Source organism: Sus scrofa, chromosome 14 (assembly GCF_000003025.6).
Source record: "Sus scrofa isolate TJ Tabasco breed Duroc chromosome 14, Sscrofa11.1, whole genome shotgun sequence".
Taxonomy (NCBI): Eukaryota; Metazoa; Chordata; class Mammalia; order Artiodactyla; family Suidae; genus Sus; species Sus scrofa.
In genome coordinates, this window is record NC_010456.5 from 116059452 (window position 1) to 116086192 (window position 26741).

General features: G+C 40.9%; 1 protein-coding gene across 2 annotated transcripts in view; it reads left to right on the plus strand.

The window, feature by feature from the left end:
* Positions 1–26741, plus strand: part of SORCS3 (sortilin related VPS10 domain containing receptor 3) — a 615258-nt gene that overhangs the window by 472276 nt on the left and 116241 nt on the right. For both annotated transcript variants that reach the window (XM_021072812.1, XM_021072813.1), the window contains one exon: positions 18729–18818. In XM_021072812.1, coding sequence (XP_020928471.1) covers positions 18729–18818 — 90 coding nt within the window. The remainder of the gene's footprint in view (positions 1–18728; positions 18819–26741) is intronic.

A 26741-nucleotide genomic window follows, 5' to 3' on the forward strand; every position in this document is an offset into this window, starting at 1 on the left:
GGATTGTGGATGGGTGAACTATATAAGACAAGTAGCAAGAAGCATCCTCATCCCCATATAACATCCCCAACCCAAACACCTATCCCCATCCCTTCTAACTTCTCAGAGACCTGGCTGTATTGCTTATCCTCCTTTCTCCTTTAGTTTATTCCTCCTTCTTTCTGACTTTCCGTCATTGTTAAAATATTTTAAAATATCTACTATCCTTAAATTAAAACTGAACAACAGTCATTCCATATACCTCAGTGATTGTTGTTTAGTTTTGATTTAAGGATAGCAGATATTTTAAAATTGGCCAAGGGGAATCTGCTGGGTAGCAGAGATAACTCTACCCAGGAGTCTGTGATAATCTATATGAGAAAAAATCTGAAAGAGAATGGATATGTGTATATGTATGAGTGAATCACTTTGCTGTGCAGTAGAAATTATCACAACCTGGTAAACCCATTGTACTTCAATAAAACTTTACCAAAAAAACTAAACAATGAAATTTTTTTAGAACCTCATGCTCGTCTTTTTTTTTTTTTTTTTTTTTTGTCTTTTTGCCATTTCTTGGGCCGCTCCCGTGGCATATGGGGGCATATGGAGGTTTCCAGGCTAGGGGTCGAATTGGAGCTGTAGCCACCGGCCTATGCCAGAGCCACAGCAACGTGGGATTTGGGCCATGTCTGCAACCTACACCACAGCTCTCGGCAACACCAGATCCTCAACCCACTGAGCAAGGTCAGGGATCGAACCCGCAACCTCATGGTTCCTAGTCAGATTCGTTAACCACTGAGCCACGACGGGAACTCCTCATACTCCTTTTTATAAGGGACTCCTTTTTCATTCACAACCAAATTTCTTGAGCACTGTCTACATTCATTAACCTATTTTTTCATTTCCTTCTCTCTCTAACCCACTTAAGACTGACTTCTGCCTCTGCTACTTCATTGAAATTGCATTTTCCAAGTTCATTCAAGTTGTCTATAAATGATGCCCAGATAACACCCCTCAAGAATGAACTTAGTGGACTTGTCTACAGCGTTGGAATGTCCTGGCTACTCCTTCTTCTTTGAAGCAGCCTCTCTCCTTTGCTAGTGTGCAGTACAGCTCCTCTCACTGCCTCTTCAGTCTCTTCTTCCTCTCCTACACTGGTGCTTCTCCCTCTGCCCATCTGTTAAATACGGCCTTTTTCAGAGCCTTGGCTAGATTCCTCTTCTCTGGTCACTTCCTACCCTTTGATCAATGCCTCCTGTCCATTCCTACAGCACAGCATCAATTACCAACCAGATGCTGACGACTCCCCACTGTCTCCTGCTGAGACTAAGTGGCTCCAGGGAGGGGCCTTTCTGTACAGGATGCCCATCAATCCTTGGGCATGGTGATCTCTTCACTCTATTTAAAGCTTTTCCATGCCTGTTTCTAATAAATGATTCAGATTTGCTTCTTCTCAAGAGATCTGCAGAGTTTCCATGGAAGTTACAATACTTGTTGCTTAATAGACCCAAATAGCAAGGAATTCTTTCCCTTAATCCTAGCTAACTGTCCTATAATTAGCTATGTGTTATAAATATTTGCATTTCTAGTAGTACATGGATGGGATATATCTGGTTTTGAAGTATCATTTTTTTTTTTCATTTTGTGTATCACCTCTGAGTAATTGGTAATAACTGCATAGAAGCTGCTATTGTGGTTCACTAGGAAAGACTGTGTTTGTTAATTAATGGTGTCTCCTTGGGCACAAGGTGGGTCATGGTTGCACATCTGATATTCAGTGTATTTTATGGGAAGAGTGGCACATACATGTTTAATTATCCAGGAGCCTCATAGAGTTAGATGCAGCCTGTGTGTTCTGGCCTCAAGGTGGGTGTGCTGTCCAGGGGCCACAAACATTTCTATATTCAACTCAAAGGAATGAGATCACCTAACTTTCGAAACTCTTCCACTCTTTGGAAATCTAAGTTCTTATTTCCAAAGCAGCAATTCTTGAGACTATTCTTTCCATCTAGCCACACCACAATTTTTCACCCACCAATCAGCAAACTGAAGCATTGTTATCCTTATTGGCAAAGGACCTCCCATTTATTTAGTGCCAAATTTATATCTGGCACAAGTACATTTTATTTAATTTTACCATAATCTTCACAGGATCTCAATGTGGTAGATATCACTCTCTTTATTTTGTAAAAGAGGAAACTGTGTTTCAGAGAAGTTTCGAGCATTACCCTTCATCATACAGTTCAATAAATGGCAAGGTCAGGAGGATCTAAACTCAGGGCTGCCTGGGTCTGTAAAGGACAGCAAATGAGGACACTGATCCATTTCCCCAATCTACAGATCTTCACATTAGCATTGAAAAGCTGGTGTTCCCAGAAGCTTTTCCAGCTGACTGTAAAGGTGAAGTAAGCAGGTGCTGTCCCTGTCTTGGTAGATAATGGGGGCAGGAAAGCCTCACTCCACTCCTTGTTCAAGTGGACTGTTTGTCAGAATCTGTTTCAATTTTGTTTCAGATCAGAAAGTTTCTGCATCATTAACCAAAGAAGGGCTTAATGGAATTCAGCACAATGTAATCATGCCAGCACCTCTGAGAGCTGTCCCTCAGATACACTTAGAGGATCATTCAAACACTTGTCACAGGGATGACAAAGGGGGGCAGTTGACAACCTGATGGTTAATCATCCTTACCATCCCCAGCTCCACTCATCTCCAGCCTTCCCCACTTTCCCTGTACCTCTTCATGCATTAGCCTATTTTCATGATGTATTTTGGGGCACAGCTTCCCTTATGTCCCATTTCTGGGTGCAGAGGAGCTATTGAATCATGACCCAGTCAGGTCTCCCATTATCCCTCCCTTTCAAGTCCCAGCAAGTTCTCAACATGAGCTCTGCCAAGCCCAGCTCCCAGGAGGATCCCTTTTCTGGGGTCTTCTATTAAAGATAATTGTATTGTAAAAACAACAGTGCTGATAATGAAGGCAGTTGGGCTGTTGACTGAGAAGCAGACTATTAAGTCCAGTTCTCTCCCCATTACCATTCTAACTAGAATACACATCTATATCAGAGGCTCAGCTTTAATTTTTTTTTTTTAGGGCTGTACCCATAGCATCTGGAAGTTTCCAGGCTAGGGGCAAAATCAAGCTGTAGCTGCCAGCCTCTGCCTCAGCCACAGCAATGCAGGATCTAAGCCACATCTGCAACCGACACCACAGCTCACAGCAATGATGGAACCCACTGAGCAAGGATGTGGATTGAACATGCATCCTTATGGATACTACTCAGATTCGATTTTGGTGAGCCAAAAGGGGAACTCCCATATTTTAAAATTTTTAATCTCTCTACATTTAACTCCATAGCCAGTGAATGGTGATAAAAGGATATTTTGGATTTCTGCAAGAAGCTTTTAAGACTTGGATTCTGAAAACTCTCACAGTCAGCCAGAATAAGGTCTTCTTGGAATTTAAGAGTGGAAGAGCCAGTGGCTAATCAATCAACTTGATTTGACTGAATACCTACTACATACCTTGGGCTGTTGAGACAGAAGTGTTGATTGGTTGATTCATTTATTCATTCATTCTACAATTCCTTGTTGAGCACTTAATATGCTCCTATTACTGTTCTAAATGACAGTGATATAATGGTAGACACGACTGACAAAGTGGTTGTTCTCCTTTGTTGTTCAGTTTATACGAGGTAGGACTGGATGGCCTGATGGTCACCATGAGCGATGCGTAAAGGCCCCTAAGATAATCAAGGCTCCTTCTCAGAGTGAGGGAGATCCGTGAGGCACAATATGATCAGGGACTTTTCCTGGAAAAGGCAGGGATTAAGCCAATTCTCAAAGAAAGGAATTGACTTGAGGAGTCCAACTATAGGACCATCCAGTGTTACAAAGAAAAGAGACCTTTCGTGGCAGGAGACAGTGTCCACAGTATGAGGTGGGCAGTGGGGGCGGGTAGCACGGTATTCCTGAGTTTAAGTCTGGTCTCAGCATAACTCACTCTGTGACCTTGGGCCATTACCTTTCCCCTTCAAAGCTTCATTTCCTTCTCACAAAGATGAAAGGATGGCATCAGAGTTTTCAAACCTTTGGTTACTATTGATATTCTTAACAGTTGGAACGTTCAGTACTGTTCAAGGAATTCCAAAATGTAAAATAGATACAAATGGAATGGACATAGTTTAAAGAGGGTGAGACATTGTATCAGCTCCCTCCCCCACCCAGCCTCTTCTTCACCCCTTTATAGACACTCCCAAGGCATCACTGTAGAATTTTAGAGTGCCCCAGAATCCAGTTTGAAAGCCAGTGGGCTGTATGACTCTAGAAATTCTCTTCCAGTGCTAAAATTCCACAAGTCTGATCACTCTCCAGAATGTTCCATTTAGTCAGATAGAAGAGAGGGGGCTATTATTTGGAAATTCCCAACTCATTTCTCTAATGTCAGAATATGTATATATATTTGGATATAGCTAATTCCTCAAGAGACTTGCTGAATAATTCTTCTCTTATGCCTACTGAGAGTTCAGTATGAAGATGATGCAATGGATCAAAAATTTAAAAGCAAAAAACTATAAGTTCCTACCATGGGAGGGTTTATGGTCTAGTGAGATTGAAAGAGATAATACATAAGCAGAACAATAACAAAGTTGCCTGCTGTGATAAAATTTTCACAGAAATAAGCATAACTATAAGAACTGATAATGCAAGGAGGGGACTTCATTCATTCACTGATTCCATCAGTCCCTCAACAAGTTTTTCTGGAGTTCCTACCATCCACAAAGCCCAGGGTCCCACTTTAGAGTATTTGTAGTGAACTCAAGACAAACCCTAGTCTTCTTCTCATGAAAGATTACGATTTGAATGGATTCTCATCTCTGATGGTTATTAAGATGCAAAAACAAAATAATATAAAAGCATAAATTAAGAGAAAATGTGTGTGTGTGTGTGTGTGTGTGTGTGTGTGTGTGTGTGCGTGTGTGTATAAAATATTCCAAGATCTTGCTTTGGAGGTTGGGACATATGAAGTGTTTTCATGACAGGTGGATCCAGGTTCCCTCTTCCCTCTTCCTTCTTCCTTCCTAAACAGGGAGTCAGAAGGTCTGAATAGAAATCAATTCCTGCAATTTATTTTTAACTTCTTTCTTCTTAGCCATGATTGATTTTTGTCTCTGTGATCAATGGCAGAGAGAGCAGCTCCATGGCCCAAGCATCTGTTCAAGCGCTTGGTCTAGTCGGCCCACATCTATTGAACAGAACTTCAGAAACTGATTATGAAAGTAATAGAATGAAGATGTTTAAAGGATGGGCCTGATTACCCTTGTCTTCCTGGTGAAAAATGCTTCAGGCAGAGGGCTGCTATATGCAAGGGCCCAGGAGAACCTAGGGTGGGTAAGGCAGTGGATGCCCTGCTGTCCCCAGAGGGCAGAGCCTAGCATGGTGAGGCCAGGAAGGAGGAATTGGGGATTAGCTTCTTCTTTGCCATCTGACTCCCTCCCTCCCTTCCTTTTAAACTCTCTTTTCTTCGTCCTTCTATTTCATCCTTACTACATCAACTGCTGTTAGCTTTGGAACTGCAGGCAAACATCTGCTACGGAAAAAAAAAAAAAAATTGATTGGTTCTTCTCTCTGTGTTTCTTGGGCTTTAAAATTGTCTGATTCTTGAATCTCCATTCTCTCCTCCTCCTTCCTTGTTTTTTTTTTCTTATACAGCTTGTGTGTAATGGGAACATGAAATTAGACACTTCCCCTTTCTCCCTACAGCCTGTAACCTCTGAGGCCAGGCGAGATCATTTCCACTTTCTTCTCTGAAAAATGTCTTTGAAAGGAATGCACACCTTGTAATAGCATGTGGTGGTAAAGCCACTGAATGCAATTAGAATGGAGAGTATCCAAGGGTTCTGTCTGGTTCTCCAGAATAAACGCCTGCTGTTTTACTGCCTGCCCCAGGTAGTGAGTGTCTCCAGACTGCAGTATGGAGAAATCATCCAAGTGCTCTTAATATGAGTGTGTTTATTATTTCATCACACTGTGTAATTGCTTCTTGGTTGTTCTTTGTGTGTGGGGGGAGGGAAGCCAGTGAAGAAGTGGCTTCTTTATATCCTCCGAAATGAAATATCAGAGACGAGTCCTTAAGAAGTGGATTGAACATTACTAACTCTTCTGTGTAAGAAACACTGTAGTTCTCAGCATGTTCTTGGTTAATATTTGTCCTAACCCTTCCTCCATGATTTTTACCTCCTAGTTCATTTTCTTTCTTATTTAATTATCTGTAGTTCTTAGAGAACCAATTGGGTATATAATCAGCTTATGATTATTGAGTGGCTGGTATAAGCTAGACCTATTATTAATGCATTTAATTATTATGACATCATATGAGATAAGTCCTACTCTTACCTTGATTTCACAGAAAAGGCACAGAGAGGTAAAGTCATTCTCCCAAAGCATAGAACAGAAATCTGATCTAGGCAGCCTGACACCAGAGCCTTCTTTCTCAACCAGTGCATTTGTTCTGTTCTTTAAATGAGAAAGAGTCACAACTTAAACTTTCTTATTTGCATGAGGCAAATTGGGTCAAGAACTGTGTAATGGGCGGTAAGTAGGAGCAGAAAACTTCACACAAAGTAAGTGCTTACAGCGTGCTTGTGGAGTCATTGAATGACCACAGAAGAAACTGACAGCGTAGAATCTTAGGAGATAGGAGTTAAAGACGACCTTCATGTTGAGGCAACCTGGACTCAGGAAGTGAAGGGACAAAAAACATTGACATTTGACATTTTTGAGTCCCTACTTTGTGTTAGGCACACGTTGGACCTTATGTTGTGAGAGTGCTTATCTGTTTTGAACTTAGCTGTTTTGAGTTGAAACTGAGGTGTAGGAGCTGTTAAGTGTTTTTCCTAAAGAGGCTTAAGGGGTGGAAGAGGTTGCAATCCATGTCTGGGCTTCTGTTTTGATGTCCTTTGTTAATTTCCACAACCAAGAAGGAAGTAAGTAACCTGAAAAGGTGCAGAAAGATAGAATCCCTGATAACCCAGCTGTAACCCTTGGGCATTTTCTTAAAGCAGAACCATGTTCTTGATGTGAACCACCTCTGTTGAGATAAACAAACAAATACATAAAATTTTAATAAGATTATTGAGCAGAGTAGTATAGCGTTTTTATTGAAAATGTCAAGTGAAAATGAAGCAGCATGTTTATATCAGATACTAAATGACAAAAACCCTTAATAAAACCTACACACACCCTCTATTACTAGTCCTCCCCACAAAGCACCTCTTCTGGAACCAACTAATCACCAGTGATCCACTCTCTAGGATCTCCCATCCTGCCACCTCTCCAGCTCTGCTGGTGATCTCTTCTTTCTTCTTTTATGGTACAGTCTCACCTTTTCTCCCAGCATCTCCCTTTGGTGTGTGGGACAGTTCAGCCATGATCTGGTTTCTCTAGTGTTACATCCACAAACCCATCATCCTCTTAGGAAAATAGCATATCCTTCAGTGTGAGGACCCATGCTCTCCTCCGGAGGCAGTGGGAGTGTACATCATACCTGTTTATATACTACGTTTTACTAGGTGTGTGCATCACAGTGGAGGGTGATACAGAAGAGAGCTTATGCCTACATCTCTGTAGTTAAGCAAGCATGAGCTTAAATCCCAGCCCAGCCCTCTGCTAGCTGTGTCACCCTGCCATTTCCATCTCTTACTCATGTCATCTGTAAAAGGAAACGGGATGAGTGTGGACTCCCACAGTGCCCAGCACTTATTTTATTGTAATTCTAGAAGGATCTTGAGAAGAAGTTGAGTAACTATTGTGGTTCTAAGGTTTTTGTTTTTTTTTTTTTCTGTTTTACAGCACTTAGCCTTCCCTCCTCAGAGTAGCATAGCATCAACACTCACTTTATATCATCATTTGTACATCTGATATGTTAGGCTTGTTTCTACAAAGAAATGGTGAACTCTGTGAGGTCGCAGCCCCATGACTCCTGTGGTACATGACACAGCCTGGGCACAAAAGGACAGAATAAGTACTTGCTGATTGATTGATAAATACAATACATAGTAGAATTGGGGCCAGGATCCATAGTGAGATGTCTAAACATGATTAATGTTCAAGGAACGATGTGATGTTGGCCAGACCTTTAATTAATATGTGGATTCGGCAGTGGGTGGGGAAGAACATCCTGTAATCTGCTTCCCTGTTTCCCATAGGAAAGCACGCTCTCCCATGGCCCCTGCTTTCCCATGCTGTGGTGTTGCCAACCAATCAAAGGAGGATTTGATGTAAAATCAAGACCCACTTGTAAAAATCCATGCAATTATCTTCACTTTGTGTTCTTCTGATCTTGACTTAGTGAACATAGACAGAAGCAGCCTGGCAGCATGAAAAGAGCCTGGGGCTTAAATCAGACATTCTGAGGTTGGATTTGAGCCTCACCTTTTAGGAAGAAGGTGACCTAATGTGGTCTGTCTGAGCCTCAGGTTCCCAGATTCTAACATGGGAATCTAAGTAGACCCACTTGTATAGTTGTGCTCTGACTAAATGAGATTTGGTTCAATAATAAAAACTAATAGCACAGAGTAGTCTACAAATATTAGTCATGACATGGGTGCTGGGTATGGAGAGACAGTTACATGGGAACAGAATACATTATCTACCCTTGAAGATATTATAGTACAACCTAAGATATACCCACTTTCCAGTAATTCAGGGCAGCAGCTGGTAAGTGTAGCACCACTTTCCAGTAATTCAAGGCAGCAGCTGGTAAGTGTAGCACCAGAGCCACAAACAAAGAGTCCTAAAAACCAGAGGGAGAAAAGCTGACTCTAGTTGGGAAACTGGGATGGAGGAGGCTTCATTAAGAAGGTAGTTTTTAATGTAAATGGTGTCAAATTCATTGATTCTGGTCTTTTCTAGAGATCTGAGTCAGGATGAATCTCTCCAGATAACTGGCCCCAAATGAGATATTTTTCAGGAAGGCTCAGCAGTAGACATTTTAGACTCATTGAGGCTTGCACAATGTACTGGACATTGTCAAAATTGAAAGACCCAAGTTCAAATCCAGGCTTTGCTCCTTTGGAGTTGAGTGACCTCATGCATGTCAATTAACTTATCGGTAAAGTGGGGCTGCATAGTATCTCTCCTACAAGGTCACTGTGTATGAGAGCAGACATTGGTGAGCATGGAGCTTGATTGTCCAACTGTGATGCTTCTGCTAGTGGAGAATAGGAGAGTTATCACAAAAGGAGCATCATGGGGAAGTGCCAAGAAGTAGCAGTTAGCATTTTACAAATACTCATGGCTCTCTTGGGGGAGGCAGCTGTGTTTTCTGAGAAAAAGCTTTGCATATGGTTAAATTCATCCACTGCTGTCCCAAAATTCACTCATGAGGCAGCAAGTCCCATGTTGGTGAAGTTTTGTGTTATATCCATCAGCTCACGTATCTCCAGGTCTATCTGAAAGTCCTGTGTCCCAAAGAAGCATCCCTGCTTCTCTCTAAAATTAATGATCTTGCTTGCCTTGCCCTTTTAGGATCTCTAAAGCATCTTGAACATATCAATAAAATTAATCATTCTCTAAGTAGCTCTGTGCAGCTGCCATCCATCCTGATGGCCAAAGACACTTCTATTCTATGCCTCTGCCTGTACATTTCTTGCTTCTCTCCTCGTATTCCATGTAGCCTCCAACCTTTGAGTCTGTAGGGAACTCTAGTCCTGCAGGCTATGTATAGATAGCCATTGCCCCAATGGCAAATTTCAACATCCCACACAATTAAGAGTGGGCCTAACTGGATCATCAGCTTGATTTCTGTACTAAGACTCCTATGAAAGCCATAGACTAAGTGGTTGATGAAAAAACAAAAATTCATTTCTTAAAGGTTCCGGAGGCTGTTAAGTTCAAGAATAATGCACCGGCAGATTCTGTGTCTGGTGAGGGCTCACTTCCTGGTTCGTAGACAGTATCTTGTTGCCCTGTCCTGAGATGGTAGCATAACTCAGAAAACTATCTGTGCTTTCTTTGATAAGAGCACTAGTCTCTTCCTGAGGATTCCACCTCATGACCTAATCATCTCCCAAAGGTCCCACCTCTAAACACCATTACGTGGGGAATTAGGTTTCAACACATGAATTTGGGGGGACACAAACGTTCAGTCTAGTGATTTATCTAAAAGGTTTGGGCTCCTGGGTGCACACAAAGGTCAGTCATAACATCCTCATAATTGTGTTTGTGAAACATTTTATAGTTACACGAAAGTATTTTATTATCTTCTCTCATTTACTTCTCTGTAAGATAACAGTAATTATTCTTCATTTCATTTTTATATAAAAATAACCTTGAAACTCTAAGAGACTAGTTACCATGCCTAAATTGCATATCTGATTCACAATTGAGCTAAGTTAGTTAAGATGTTACAGATACCAGGCCCTTTTAACCTTCCCTCTTCTCCTTCCCCACTATTTTGTTTTTAATTTTTTGAAATTTGGGTTATTATCTTCCAGACTGGGAAGATTTCAGTCAATTAATTGCCTTCATAATGTCTACTTGTATAAAGGAAATAGCCTATGTGATATCATGAAGAGAAAACCTTATTAAGTATACGAAGACTATATAAGCTTAGCAACTTGTAATATCTTTTCTAGCCACTTCTCAGTCTCTCTCTCTCGCTTTATATATATATACACTATATATATAAACTTTATATTATATACTTTAATATATATAAAGTATTCTCAGATTTCCTATCATGGCTTAGTGGTTAATGAACCCGACCAGCATCCATGAGGACGTGAGTTCAATCCCTGGCCTTGCTCGGTGGGGTCAGGATCTGGTATTGCTGTGAGCTGTGGTGTAGGTCTCAGACTTGGCTGGGATCCCGCAGTGCTGTGACTCTGGCATAGGCCGGAGGCTACACCTCCAATTGGACCCCTCACCTGGGAGCTCCATTTGCTGTGGGTGTGGCCCTAAAAAAACAGACAAAAAAAAGTGTTGTATTCACAGTGCTCAAGGAACGTTGACATTTTTGAAACAGGAGGCAGGGGAAGCATTTTGATAGTAAGTTTAGCATTTGTCTTTGGTGCTTCTGTGGGTACTATTTTCCTTTTTCTGTGAAACTGTGGCTTCCAGATCTAGAACACTCAGGGTAGACTGTCTAGGGTTTGGCTTTGTATCTATTATTATTTTAATTGGGAGTATTTAAATGCTCACAAAATGTGTACTTCAGGATGACAATTAAAATTCATATCTGTTCTTTTCTTTTTTTATTTCCATAATTATTATCATTGTCTTTTCATTCCCCAATAAAACTAGGAGAGGAAAAACAATTTCTACTCTGAAGGATCAAGTGGGCATCTTAAGGACTCCTACCCCTCCTTCTAAATCATAAATGCTAGGACCTGAAGATAAGACTTGAAGCCATTAATGGTCAAATGTCTGGCACAAAACACATGGCCTTGTGGTCTCCATGGGTGGTCTTCTCTACAAAGCCATCCTTTTTCTCCATCTCTCCCTCTCCAGCATTTTTTATTTGCTGACTTGTTAATGATGGCTATTCTGATCCATGTGAGGTGGTACCTCACTGCAGTTTTGATTTTCATTTCTCTAATAATCAGTGATGCTGAGCATTTTTTTATGTGCCTATTGGCCATCAGTATGTCTTCTTTAAGAGAAATGTCTATTTAGTTTCTCTGTCCATTTTAATCTACAAAACAGAAAAATACTCAAGGACATAGAGAATAGACTTGTGGTTGGCAAGGTGGACGGGGGAGGGGGTGTGATGGATGGGGTTAGTAGAGGCAAACGTTTACATTTAGAATAGATAAACAATGAGGTCCTACTCTACAACACAGGAAACTATATCCACTCTCTTGGGATGGATCATGAAGGAAGATAGAATGAGAAAAGGAATATATATATATTCCTATATAAACATATGTAAAACTATGCCATACAACAGAAACTGACAAAACACTGTAAGTCAACTCTACTATACTCTAATGCAAAAACAAAACAAAAAAAAAATTAAAAAAAAATCGTCCTTGCTGAGGGCAACATGAACAATTTCAGTCCTCTATTTCCAATAAGTTCTGACCAGGCAATCCATACGACTACCCTAGCACTTCCTGAAGCCTCTGGCCTGCAATAGTAAACTGCCACCATGCTCAGTCACCATAAGCCCTCCAAGCTGTTAGACTGATACAGGCATCTGGGCCTCTAGTTCAGCAGGGACAGGTGACATGCATCGAGTACCTAGCATGTTCTGGGCTCAGGAATAAGGCTCCTTACATGTTTAATCCTTATAGTAACATGTCAGTAAGCAGAATAATATCTCTGTTTTTCCAAAGAAGTAATTAGGAAGGTTAAATGACCTGTCCAAGGTCACCCAATCAGCAAATGGCAGAAGCAGGATTCAAACATACATCTGGGTCCCAAGAGATGTGCTACAATGCTTAAAAATCAGAAGCGGAGTCTTCTTTGAAAATGCATAATTGGAAACATATCGAGTCTAGTCCTTTGTGATATTTCAGTACACAGTCTCAGAGAATCAAGTCTTCTGATTCTTCTTCTGCTGTGTATGGTCTAGACATGTGGTTGTTGTCCCATGTTTTTCTAACTCATCACCTTTTCTCTTCCTTATCAACATCCTCCATAGGTAGTCAAGGCTCCAAGAAGTGTCCTGGCAGGGCTGGTGAAGGCAGCAGTCGATGTGTGAATATTTGTTGGCCAATGAGTGTGCTAGCAACCTCAGTACACATCTTCCCTCCAACATCTCCCCTTGCTCACACACACACACACCTGTGCACACGTCTCACCAAGAGAAAGAGCAATATTGACTTCGCATCACTTCTCTTATCCCAGATATATTCTTGGTGAAGCTGTTTTGGGGCTGTTAGGGCCCCAATAAAAAAAAAATTATGGGTAAATATGTTTCAAAGGAGGTTTGGCCTAAGCTGGAGTGTTGTACTAGGCATTAGGCCCACTCTCTAGAAACAGACAGATAAAACTGCATATTACATTAATATCACAGAGCCTCCAGGACATTAAATAAGCCAACACCAGTTTGACAAACACTAAATTCAACATCAGACAGTCTGGCAGAGTAGATGTCTTGCTGATAGGTGTCTTGTTTCAAATGCTGTACCAGTTTTGACTCAGACGCATGAGACAGTTCCTTAGCAGGGCAGTTTCGGAAAATGATTTCAATATGACAAAATGACTTGAACTGCCATGTAGAAGCACCTGGGACCATCCTAATATTTAGAGCCACATCCTAATGAGGCCCATGGCTATTTATTGACTCTTGTGGTCCAGTACTCAGAAGCCTGTTCTTTGTTCCTGAAGAAAAAAAAAAAAAAAAAAAAAAAAAAGCATGATCTTTAAAGGAATTATGTAGGTGGAGAGGAAGAGAAAGGCCTAACAACATCAAACTTATTTTAAATAATCTGAATAGAATTAATGAGCAAAGAAATTGAAAAAGTTAATTGTGCATCATAACAACTCAGCTGTTCCCTTGCATCTTTTTAAGAAGGAGGGAACAGTTCAGAGGCTGTCTGAGAAGTACCTAACATGTGCTTATGAATGTAGTCGCTTCTCTTGGCTTAGATTATTCATGTTGTATTGGACCCAGCAAGTTCCTCTAGCTGGAAAAGCTTCTAAATGTCATTTCCTATGAAGGCAACAGCTCTTGTGTAAGCTAAATTATTTCCATTATACTCTCTTATTCACAAATGCCAATAGCAGCACAATTTACTCCTGTGCAACAATAGAACATTGATTTCTCAGGGCTGGGGAATTGACATGAACCCTCACAGAGAAAGACCTGCCTTGTTGGTGGGCAGCTTATCTGGTTATAGGGAATTGAGTGACCTAGGATCATTCCCTTCTGTACTGACGTGTGGAAACCTCACATAGTCTGAGGAACAAGCATAAGCTTCATAGTCATATGAACTTGGGTTCAAATTCCAGTTCCAGCATTTACTTGCTGTGTGTCTTTGTGTATGCTGTATGATTTCTCTGTGCCTCAATTTCTCACCTGATCATATATGAGAAAGCTGGTATATACAGAGGAATAGCGCTTGGCATGTAGGAAGTACTCGAAAAATGTTATTAATATCTTCACCTTGGAGGGTACTAATAATAGTTTTAACAATAGTAACAGTAATAATAATAATTGTGGATATTAAATAGTATCATAAATCTAAAGCACTCCTCACATGATAGACACTTCAAAAATGTTAGTTTCTGATTTTCTTCTCAGACTACCTGTACCCATTTATGAATTCTAGAACATTACAAGTTTTCTTCCATCTGTGACAGAAACAAGTTCAGTATGATTCAGGGCCCCCCAGTTCCATTTTGGAGGCATATTTTTCTCTCTCCTCCAGGCAAGCCATCATTCAGAAGCAAGGAGAAATGAAAAAAAAAAAAAAAAAAAAAGGATATGTCAGTTTAGACTTGGTTACAGCAGGCATGGGAGAAAGTCAGAAGAGACAGATGTGTTTAATGGCCAATGCATTTGTCCAAAGGAATCATTTTCACTGGCCAGGAGCCCAATTAAACCTGTAAAATGGAAATCCAGAAAATCAGATTAACGAGCCAGTCATTAGTGAGGAAAAGACCCAGCTAATTCTGTGTTTAGCATGACGGATGGGCCCAGAGCAAATAATTGGATGACATTCATCAAATGTAAAATAAAAGGTGTCACTGAAAGGGAAAGTGGTAATAATCTCTGGGATTTACCGTGCCAGCAAATTTGCTTGTAAGGAAGAGAAAAGTTCATCAAAATAGATTAATAGTCGCTAAACTTTATTCCTTCTTTGTATGATTGCCAGAGAACCACACAAATAATAGCAGAAAGGCAGCAAATGCACTAGCCTGGTATCATTCCAGGACTGGGAAGGCTCTGTTCCCCAGGGAGAGGGCTAGAGCTTCTATTCGGAGATAAGTTCCTGTGACCAGCCAGGAACCAGGCAGTGTTGGAAAGCTCTTCTCTAGAGCCACTGCTTAGACACTAAACAATGGAGGGAAGCAAAGTCAAAGGCTCTCTGGTTACGTGGATGAATGACAACTCATTATTCAGTTAGTCAGTAAGTATAGACCTCCTGCCCTATGCCTGACACTTGGGGGATATGCTTATTCCTAGTGAAAGAGTCAAACACAGGCTGGAGTCATACACTGGCTGGGACAAGGAAGGACTGTGTGACATTGGGCAAATTAGTTGGCCTTTCTCAGGCTCAGTTTCCTGAGCTGTAGAAGAGATGGAGTGTGTGTGTATAGGTAGGTAGGTAGAGAGAGAGGTATAGATGGATAAACGCAAATACACATATGCAAATTAAGTCTGGTTTGTAAACTGCTTACTGTAGCATCTTCCAAGTAATAAGCTTTCATGGCATGATAATTCTCTTGTTTTTATTACCTCACCTCTTCTCTTCTAAGAAGACATTAGTTTTAAGATGCAGCATCAACGCCGTAACCGATTTTCTGGGATTACATGGAAATACAAATGTATACACAGTCAATTATAGAGATTTAAAAACAATTAAAAGATGTTGTAATCAAGGAAATATATCGTATTGTTACAATACAGTTGTTGACATAAGGAAGGTGATGGAGGATTCATCTTGGATAGAGGAGAATGGGTTTGGAGCCAGACTTTACTGGGCTCGTAATTTGTCTGATCTTGGGCAAGTCACTCAATTTCTTGTTGCCTTTGCAGGGTTGTTGATGGGTTTGAACTGTATAATTTATATGGGACAATGTAAGGTTCTGAAGCATGGTAGACAAACTCAAACCAGGACAGTTTTATCATTATTTTTATCATCATGGATCCACTAATCATCTGCTGTGAGACCAGCATTACTTAGCAATCAGGAAGTTACAACCTTGTAATAAGACCTGGAGGGATCATTATAGATATATGTAAACCATGAAAATGTCAAAAACACTGGGAACATGGAAATAACAAAAATTCAGGAGTTGAGAGGAAGGATATGTTATAATAAATAAGTGGCATCCAGAAACTCTCCAGGATCTCTGGGCCTTACACTGAGATTTAAAGCATGTGTTGGATTTGCGCAGTGCAGAGAGGGGCATGGCCAGGACAAAGGCAGAGCTGCAGGAGCCAGTGGATATGCTGAGGGCTGCTATGATATCTGAGGCCTGAAGAATCTCCGGGCTCCTTGGGCTTTGTGCAGCCTTTTAATATTTTAGATCATCCCATGGTGATTCTGAAGTGTAATTCCATCTTCATGACTTACTTAAGCAAAAATGCTCCCTGGGTGTGTGTGTGTTGGGGGGAGAGAGGTTGAAAGAGAGTGTGTGTCTGTGTTTGGGCAGGGCCATAACAGGCATGGCTAGGCTGAATTCCAGAGTCAGCGGGACTGCTCACCCTATCAAAGGCACCACTCTGTTCTCCCTCTGGATCCTCAGTAATTTGGAAACCCCACGGGCATTGCTATGTGGTGCTGATAAAAAGCCCTGTGGTGCGTCTCATCTTTCTCCCTATGGAGGTGACTGAGTCTTCTGGGGAAACACTTGTTTTCACTGCTGCTCTCTGCCTCGCATCAGTAGTGGAACTTGCTGCCTCTGTGCTGGTCTGATTCACTAAGGGTAAGGTTGGTGAGATTCAGGATGTCCTGGATAGAACTGACTTTTAAGCACATGATAGGTGACCAGAGCAGATACTTGGGGGCTTAAAAATTTTATCTCTGGGTAAAAGGTCTGCTTGGGGGAGTGATGAAAAATGATTTAGAACTACATAAGAGCTGGTGATTGTATAACGTTGTGAAGGTGCTAAATGCCACTGAATGATACCCTTTAAAATGATTAACTTATGTTATACGAATTTTACCTTAATTAAAAAAAAAATAAGGTCATCACTGTAAGCACAAGATTCTGGAAAGTAACTACATTTCAGAGGAAGGCAGGAGTCAGGATAGGTGAGGAGCCCAGAGGCGTAGGGGTGTGTGTCCATTGGCATTAAAGTTCAAGTTCTGCTCTGCTCCAAGTGTGGTCCCCCGACCAGCCGTGTCAGCACCAGCTGGGAAGCTATTGGAAAAGACGATTTTTGGACCCCACCCCAGACTCAGTGGGGCCCAGCAGTTGAGTTTTAGCAACTTTTCCAGGTGATACTGATACATGCTGAAGTTTAAAGACTATTGATCTAGTTCTTGGGTTAGCAGATATGTTTATATGTGTTGCTTTATAATTAAAAAATAAAACCAAATTAAATAAGCAAATAAATACGATCATGCCAGGACTAATAGTGACTATGTTTAAAACCAAGGGTTATATTTTTATCTGATTCTATGAAGTCGAGATTTATTTTTAAAAGAAAAATAATAAAGACTTCTTGGTAACTCATTGATCTTAATCTGTCAACATCCTGCCTCTAAGCCTACACAGAACAATATAGATTTAGAACAGATGTCTTATCAAAAAAAAAAAAAAGGCTTGAAGTATGAGACAAACATTATTCTAATTAGAAAATAGACATGTAAGGCTAGCAGTGAACCTCAGGGAGAAAGCCAAAATCTCCTCTTGGTTCACAGCCTATGTATTCTACCAAGTTCTTTCCAGGGTTCTGCCGTCACGCTCACTCGAACATCTGCTCTACCTGGCAGCTTTTGATGCCTGCTTTGTAAGCTTCTAATCCGAACAGGGCAAGGGGGAGTCATGGGAGATGGCATCTCTCTGAGTGAGGAGCGATGGGTGGCTTTCAATAGAGATGTCACACCCCTCCTGCTCCCAGCAGCCGCTGTGGATGGGCGCCAGGTTTAGAGCAGATTCAGGGGACTGGACCATCTCCAGCAAGTGCCTGGGCCTCAGTGAGAATGGAGTGCATGCCTCTGGTAATTGCCTCCTGAGCACAGCCGCCTGGTTGCTATTGTCATCCTGCTATTTTCTCTGAACAGGCTATGTTGCCTTCTCCTGTGAATATTAATTTCCCCTGAGTTAGGATAATTGTGCCAAGAGAAGCCATCTGCAGTGCTGTGCCACACTGGCAGGACTTTCCAACAGGCCCAGACCAGAGGGCCATTTCTTGGAGTGGTTTCTGGGTTCCTCTAAGAATCTATCTTTCCTGAGTGAGGTTTCAGATCTTGACTCCCCCACCTGTGAGTCAGTAGAACTGAGACTCAGATGTAGGATCTCTGATGTTCAAATCCAGCATTATTTCTCTGGCTTTGGACGCCTATAATTAACTTGCACATGGAAAGAATAAATAAATGTCTGCTTAATGCATGGCTTTGTAAATATGAAGGAAAAAAATTGTGCTCAGATCAAAAGTAAAATTAATTTCAAAGTAACAAGCTCTTTGAGCAATAATAGTTATTCAGATTCAGAAAATATTTTTTGACAATCATGTCATCATTTCAATGGATTAAAAATGTTGGGGAAAAGGAGACAATATATAGATCATGGGTACAGCCCATATCAAGAGCTTCTCTGTTTTCAGTTGATGTTATCTATTAGGTGTGTATGTATGCAGAGCATGGTGACCAAATACAGAGCCCCTTCTTGCACAGATAGTGCCAGCCATGGGGAGAGACTGTTGGAATTGCTCACTTATTGTCTAAGCACTGTGACATGGGAGCAACTCAAGGTATCTAGGGTTGGAGGTGTAAAGCCAACAAGGGCTATTCCCTAAAAGGTTGTTGCAAACCTATTGTGGTTGTTAATAGAGAGGCTGCTTCTGTCCTCTTTGTGCTGTCATCCATCCATAGCACTATCTGACCTTCCTGTGTTTCCCCATGATCCAGGTGACAACAGGTGGGAGAGCCAGCTACTATGTGTCCTACCGAAGAGAGGCTTTTGCTCAGATAAAGCTGCCCAAGTACTCGCTGCCAAAGGTAAGTGCCACCCGCTGTCCTGGGTGCTTCCAGACAAAACGGCAGGGAGAGGCTGCCTGGCTTGGCTGCAGAAAACTTGATCCCTGCCTGGGAGATGGCTGGCATTCAGCCTGACTTCCCACTGCGGGGCTTGGCCTCTGCTGATGTTGCTGAATCTGGGTTCTGTGTTCCCCTCTCAGAAGGGTATGCAGACAAGAACTTTGATTTCCAAGATTCAAATATCAGGTACAACCTTGGGTCTTTTCCCCGGACTGGTGGTGAAAGGAGCACTAGCTTTGAAATCTCTTCTGGAGGCCCCTCCCTTTCACAATGGCCTTGCTGACCAATAGAGGGCCAGGCTCAGAATGGCCCAGGCAGAAGCCCTATCTATCTATATCTACCTGTTTATCATCTATCTGTCTGTCTGTCTCTCTCTCTGTCTTCTATCTCCATACAGGTGCACAGGTGAACCTCATAGGCAGTACATTTATATTTAGTGCTAAATATAAATGTACTGCCTATGCTTCCACTCCTTTCTACCACAATGAGTAATTAAATAGGAATAATTTGCCATAATATCAAGTGATTGCATTTTAACTCCTCTATTGGAATATTATAAAACTTATGCTGAGGACCTCATTCCTTGTGAACAGTAGTTTCTGGGAGGAGATGGATCTTAGGACCTCAGTGTGAAATAGACAGGATATAATAGCATCCCCTATTGAGGCTGCAAAGAAGCAAAAAGTCTCAGGTTGGACATGTATCAAATGTAATGTTACAAAGACTTGTGTCTCTAAGCTGGTGCTAGGAAATGTATCATGAAAGGCTAAATGAGTGCAGAGAAAGAAGAGATTATGGGATAAGAAGGTAGATAAATATCTACTCCCTGGTTGTGTTTATCCATGTGGTTGTTCATGGAAACATGCGTGTATCCATTCATTCACATGTTCCTTATTTTTTTCATCCATTGACCTAGTCTTTCTTCCGTTTCAGTTTTCACTTTGTGCGAGGCACTGAACTAAGCTTTGTGGATAGAGTGGAAAGTGAGACACAGATATTTCCTGCCTGCGTGGAGCTTGTGTTATGGTAGAGAAGAGACACCAAAGAATTAATCATGGGTATAGGGAGTATTGTAGGTATAGAAGTCCAAGGCCATTGTGACATAATTGTTGGAACTCATCAAATATGGGTATTGAGAGAAAGTTTCCTAAAGAAAATGACACTTCAGATGATTCAAGAAAGATAAGGAATTAACCCTGAAAACCAGTGTTAGGGAAACTAGTAAAAACTTTATACATTGGCCCTATTTTTAAGAGAGTATGGTTCATTTAACAAACTGAAAAACCATCTTGAGAGAGACTGGGTTGCATACAGAGAGGTGGAGAGGCTGATGAGCTTGGCAGGGACCATAATAAGTAGCCTCTGGGACAATGGCCATCAACTTCTCATTTTCTCTATTCTCTATGTGAGTGGCTTTGTAAAACCAGTGTATAGGATCATGGTTGCTGGGAATTACTCATATTCTGTGAGTACCATGCGCTAACCAGTGGCATCACTGGAGCACTTCCCATCAGATATTCTAAACTCAAGCAGGAAAGATGTATTTCTGCTTTGAGAAGATGAGGAAGGAGAAGTTCATAAACATTTTCCTTTTAAAAGAGTATACTCCTAGCAGTAACCTGATGATGTCCATGTTTTGGCCCAGGGAAAAAAAAATTCAAGAACTTTCCAAACCCTATCATCCATATAGGGCCTATTTTGTCTCTGTATGTTTGCATATTTTATGTACTTTTCACCTGCTCAGGAAAACAATTTACTCTCCTGGGCAGTGTGGCTGCAGGTGGGAACAAATGAAGCCTGGCATTGATCAGAACCCTAGAACACTCCATTAATGATTAGCAACCCCATGGCAATTTACTGTGGTGGACTACCATCCGTGCAGCCCTCTTACAGAACTTTATCCAGAACAGCTTCTCATTAATATGACGGCTGCTGTGAAAATAGCTGGATGGTTATCGATCCCCTTTATTAGTCGGCACTGGCCCAGATTTCCATAGCCTCTGCTGAGGAGGTGAGGACAGAGTGGGTGGAGGGAGATTGGTCTTTCCATTGTTTAAAAATGGAAATGGCTTTTAAGCAAGTTGTTGCCATTCCATGTGGTGCTGCAGCTGCTGCTGGGCATCTTGCTTAAAAACAAAAACACTGAAAATCTCCTCGTCATCACTCACACCTCTACTCCCAGCCTGTCTGTTCAGAAGATGCTCTCCTGGGGTGCTCCATGGTTTCCTAGTATTTTGCAGGGAAGGAAATGAAGACTGTTAATAAAGGGTGACATTATTAGGGTCAGCAACCTTGTGCTGAGATCTCTATAACCCAGCTCCTGGGCATCAGGTCAGTGCTTTCAGGCCAATGACCATGAAAATTGCACACCAGTGGAGGGCTTGGAGGCAGATGGCAGGAGCCGTGACACCTTGGGAAAAGGGGACCAGAGCTCCTGAGCAGAAATCCAGGATTTTCTTTCCAGCTCTGCTGCCTGTTTATCTGTGAGCCCAGGTCTTCCTATCTGTGGAATGGGCATCATGATACCATTTGGCAAAGTTGTGGGGATAAATCAGATATCTCATTGTTGGTAAAATGTAAAGTGCTAGGCAGATCTAAACACCCACTGTGATCCAGGGCAAGTACTGCTGACACTCTTAACCTGCCCGGCAAGTCCCTTGTGGGGTCACAGCCCAGGCTGCCTTTGGTCTCATAGTTACCTGCATCCCTGTATCACTCTGAGTCTGATAGACCTCTTCTTTTCTCTTATATGCTGGACTTGTTCTTAACTTGCTACTCTAACAGTCATTTCTACAAAAGGAAAACAATGTTTGTTTTCCTATAGAACTCAGTTTAGTGGTGACAATGTTGAACATGACTTGGCCCCAAGCTCCTGGAAAACAGCAACATTTAAGAAATCCCCTCACCCTTTTGTGTTCCTGGACATGGCTTACAACAAAGAACTCCCCTCCCTCGCATGTCCTGAAGAGACTCAGATGCCCCCGTGTTGTGTTACCTTTGCCAAGACTAGATTCCTGTTTTTTGATCTCATAAATGATTAACTAAACTGTGTGTTCCCCCTGACCAATCTGAACTAAGTGCCTATTAATTTGACTTGACCAAATTTAAGTCTAGCTTTTCTCCTCTGAGAATCACCTGACCCTAAGCAGAACAATTTTCTCTTTTTCCATTTTGGTTTATCACAGAATATTGAATATAGTTCTCTGTGCTGTAAGTAAGACCTTGTTGTTTATTCATCCTATATATAATAGTTTCCTCTGCTAATCCCAAATTCCCAGTCCTTCTCTCCTCTGACTCCCCTCCTCCTTGGCAACCATAAGTCTATTTTCGATATTTATGATGCTGTTTTTGTTTCATGGATACATTGCTTTGTGTCATTTTAGATTCCACATATAAGTGATATCATACAGTATTTGTCCTTCTCGTTCTGAAATACTTTGCTATGTATGATAATCTCTCTGTTCGTCCATATTGCTGCAAATTGCATTATTTTATTCTTTTAATGACTGAGTAATATTCCATTTGTGTGTGTGTGTGTGTGTGTGTGTGTGTGTGTGTAGCGTCTTCTTTATCCATTCTCTGTTGATGAATATTTAGGTTGTGGCCATGTCTTGGCTATTGTCAATAGTGTTGCTGTGAACATTGGGCTGCATGTATCTTTTTGAATTATAGTGTTGTCTGGGTATATGCCCAGGAGTGGGATTGCTGGATCATACGACAACTCTATTTTCATTTTTTTGAGGAACCCTCATACTGTTTTCCACAGTGGCTGCAACAATTTACATTCCCACCTTCAGTGTAATAACTTCCTGTTTAACTACACACCCCACTCCCCACAGTTCATTCTAGCCTTGCTTTACATTTCCCTCTACAAGTCATTCTTTTCTGCCTCTGAGGTGCTTTCAGATATTATGATCAGAGTGTTATCCCCATTGCAATAGGCTTTTCAAATAAAGTCTCTCCTTATCTAAGTTTAGGTTTGTTTTTGATGGTAGAATACAATTAATCCCATTTCGAATAATGAAAGAAAGGAGCAGGAAATATATATTTAGATAATTTATTACAGTGATCATGACACTGCTATTAACCTTTTCTGTAATTTCCTTAGGAAGATTTTTCTTAGCTTTTATGCTTCCCCAAATGCTGATTTGTCCTTCTTTGCTGTGTCCCTGCCACACGTCTTAAAGTGTTTTATGTAATTCTAACCTCTTTTTTCACTTCCTGTTCACTCTTGAACCTGCTGCTTGTGGCTCTCAGCTCTTCCACACTCATTTCCCACTATTCCAATAAAAATATGCCAGCTGTTGTTACCAGTGTCCACTGACATGCCAAATCCTATTAGATATCCCTCCGTCTTTATCTTCTTTTTTTTTAACCTCTCTGGAGTATCTGACACTGTTGAGGGAAAAAAAGTCATATTTGATACATTTCCTTATAGCCGTTTTTTTCTCCCTGGTCTCCTTTTCTGGATCCCCTTTCCTTGCCATCCTTAAAATTGTGTGTTCCTAAGTCCTCCTTGCTTTCTTCGTGGTTCCCATGTGATCTCATCCCTTCTCTTCACCTGCTGTCTCCCATATCCCAGCCCATATATCTCCCTAAAATGCTGGACCTTATTGTTAACTGCCTATTTGAAGTACATTCCCTTAATCATCTCATTTAACAACTAAGCTCAAAGTCTCTACCCTTTGACCCTTATTCTCTTCCTTTTCCTATGTTTTCTTACTTACTCCATTTATTTACTCTATCAACTTTTGTTGGATGTCAACCATATGCTAGATGCTCTGGGAAGTACTAAAAATGATAAACAAGAGAGACATAGCTTCTGCCCTCCAGAGCTTATAGTCTAATAGGAGAGGCAGACCTCACACACATAATTGTAATAGTGACTATTAGTTTTGATTCTAATGAGTAAAGAAAAGGCAGAAAATGTTTATAATTCAGGTACCTGGATATTAAAGATATATCTGTCTCCTTGACCCCCCATGGATTCTACCTCCTTAACATCTCTCCAATTCATTTCATAGGCTTCTCTTGGAGTAACTACTTCCTTAGTTCAGGTCTTCTGTGTTACTACCTAGATGGTTGCAACGATCTTTTAAGACTTCTTCCTGCCTCTAGCACTGTCCCACTTAACTTCATTCTTCACAATGCTCCCATATTGGACATTGTCATTCAATGAACCTGATCTTCTTCACCAAAATCTGTGCATTAACCAACTCTAATCCTCCCTCTCCCCTGCTTAAAAATCTTTGTCATATTTATACTTCCTTCAGGGTAAAACTTTGGTGTTCTATACAGACCCCCTTGTGATGTGGCCACTCTCTCTTCTCACCTCCCTTGGAGGAAAATTGCCTATGAGTGGTTCCAAGTTCCATGCATGTCCTTGAATGCTCTACTTTCTCTTCCCCTGCCTCCCCCCTCCCACCTGTAAGCCATTGTGCTCCTTTCACCAGTTGCAGTACCTCTACTATAGCCCTTAATCAAGTTCAGGAAAGGCCAAGTTTATGATGTTTCCACCACTGTGTGGGCATCTTATTGAGGTCAGGTTCTACATTTTAATACTCTCTGTATTTACATATGGTGTTTGGCACATGGCAAACACTTAAGAACATAGGCATTTTTGTAATGAATAAAGTTGCATTAGGCCCAGATTATAAGAAAATGTTTCAGTAAGAGGGTATTTTTAGTGTTGTTCACCTAAGAAGTTACAGATTTAGGTTTTCAAAAAGCAGCTATTATTCTCCCTAATGACTGTCTTGAGACTGTGTCAGGGGAGTATTATTTATAATTGTTCTAGTAAGGAAGTGACACATGCTTTGGAGTTAGATTAGGGTAGCAAGATGAAAGAAATAAGCTTTGTTAACATGCAGGTTCCTGTTGGACCAATTTTAGCTAATGATGCTTTACTTTATTATTAAAGGCTTATTATTTTGATTATTGGTTGACCTCTATTCAACTCTAAGACCTATTAGGAGAGAGAACAAATAGTTCAGAGCTTATCAAAAAGTGATTCCTCAAATTGCATGCACCAGAATCATTTGGAGGGCTTGCTCAGGTGGTAGAATCCAAGCCTCCACCTCAGACATACTGAATCAGAATCTTAGGCAGAGGAACTCATGAGTCTGTGTGCTAGGAGGATCTCCAGGTCATTTTGATGCATACTAAATTGTGCTCCCACTGATAGTTTGGCTTCTTGATTCAGATAGTCTTGCATTCAAATCTCAGTAATACGATTTATTATGTAAATGGCTTTGACAAATTAAGAATTTATCAAGCAAACATTACATATGTCTATCTATTAGAGAGTGTTCTCTCATCTTAGAGTCTGGAATACCTGTTCACCAGGTAACACAGTCCCACTGCAGGTCTAAACTAAGAGGCACTCAGAGCAAATCTGCTGCCTCTAATCCTGACCATGCCCTAGTGTTTTAAGTTGTTTTTTCCACTTCTTTTACATTAGTTTAGTCTAAAATAACTTAGCTCGTTCATTTTTATGACCAAACATCTGGGAAAATCCAGGCATTTCTATTGCATTTTTAACAGGGTAAGTGAATTTAATCCGTATTTCCTGCAGCTGCTATTTCCCCTCCTACTGGGTTCTTGGGCTTTCATTCCACACCAACACAACACGATTTCATCACATGGTTTTTAAGAGTAAGCCTTATTTCCATTTTCAAGCAGCTCAGCAGGAACTTGTAATTCTACAAGGTGTGTAAGTAAGTGCAAATAAACAAGTGAGGTCTTCGTCAAGGTGACCTATGGAGTCCAAGGCTAGAGGCTGTGACCCGACAATCTCCAATAAAAGATCCAGAACTTGTTTTCTCACTTTCCCCACCGCCCAGCTATCCAAATCAAATGAGTTTGTATCCTTTAAAAATCATCTTGGAGGAACTCTCCATGGTTCTGACATTAGAGACATTGCTGCCTCCTTTTCTTGTTGAAACCATTTCTAGGAAAGGTTGGTCAAATACAGAAAAGACTAGACCCACCCTAGTTATTTACTTACTGTCAACTCCATTTGCTTGTATTCCTAGTACCACACTGATTTCCACTACAGTGACAAGGGTGCCTCCTCCCCCCACCCCCAAATGGAAGTACTCTTATTTGGTCAAGTATTTATCCAGGCCAGTATTTCCTCCTGACAGTGTAAATTCCTTAGACAAGGATTTTAATTTATGGTAATCTTTGTACAATGCCTACATGCAGACTGCTTTTATAAACTATTTTGAGTTGTGAACTATTAATTTGATTTTAGAAATGATCCATCCAGGCATAGAAACTAAAGTGACTTCAGGGACCAAGTTAACATCAATATGAAAGGGCAGATCATTGGAACCTTTGGGCATGCAAAGCTAAGATTCCAATGAATGCTAACTCCACCTAAAACTACTACATTTCAGGTATTTGATAGATGCTATGGTCAAACCAAACCATTGTGATTCATAGTCATTCCATGGGTCATTGGTTTGCAACTTCTGAGCTGGAGGCTATATATCCAAATAGTTAGAAGTTACCAATTGTATTAAAGTCATCCCACAGAGGCTCAAAACATGGTTTGACTGCTTACAAGTTATATAATCTGAGGTCAGTTGGTAAACCTCTACATGCCTCAGCTTACTCCTAAATAAAATGATTATAATCATACTACTTCCATTGCAGAATCATTTGGACTTTTAATTGAAATAATCATTTAGATGACTGAATATGTTCCCAAATGTTAGCTATTGAAATGAGAACCCAATCTCTTCACATTTTTGGTGAGAAAATGGAAGATCAGGAAAACTGACACATTCAATATCATACAGCTAACTTATAGCAGAGCTTATATTATGACCCAGAACACTAAATTCCAGGTTTAATAGCCTTTCCTCTTTATTTGTGGTT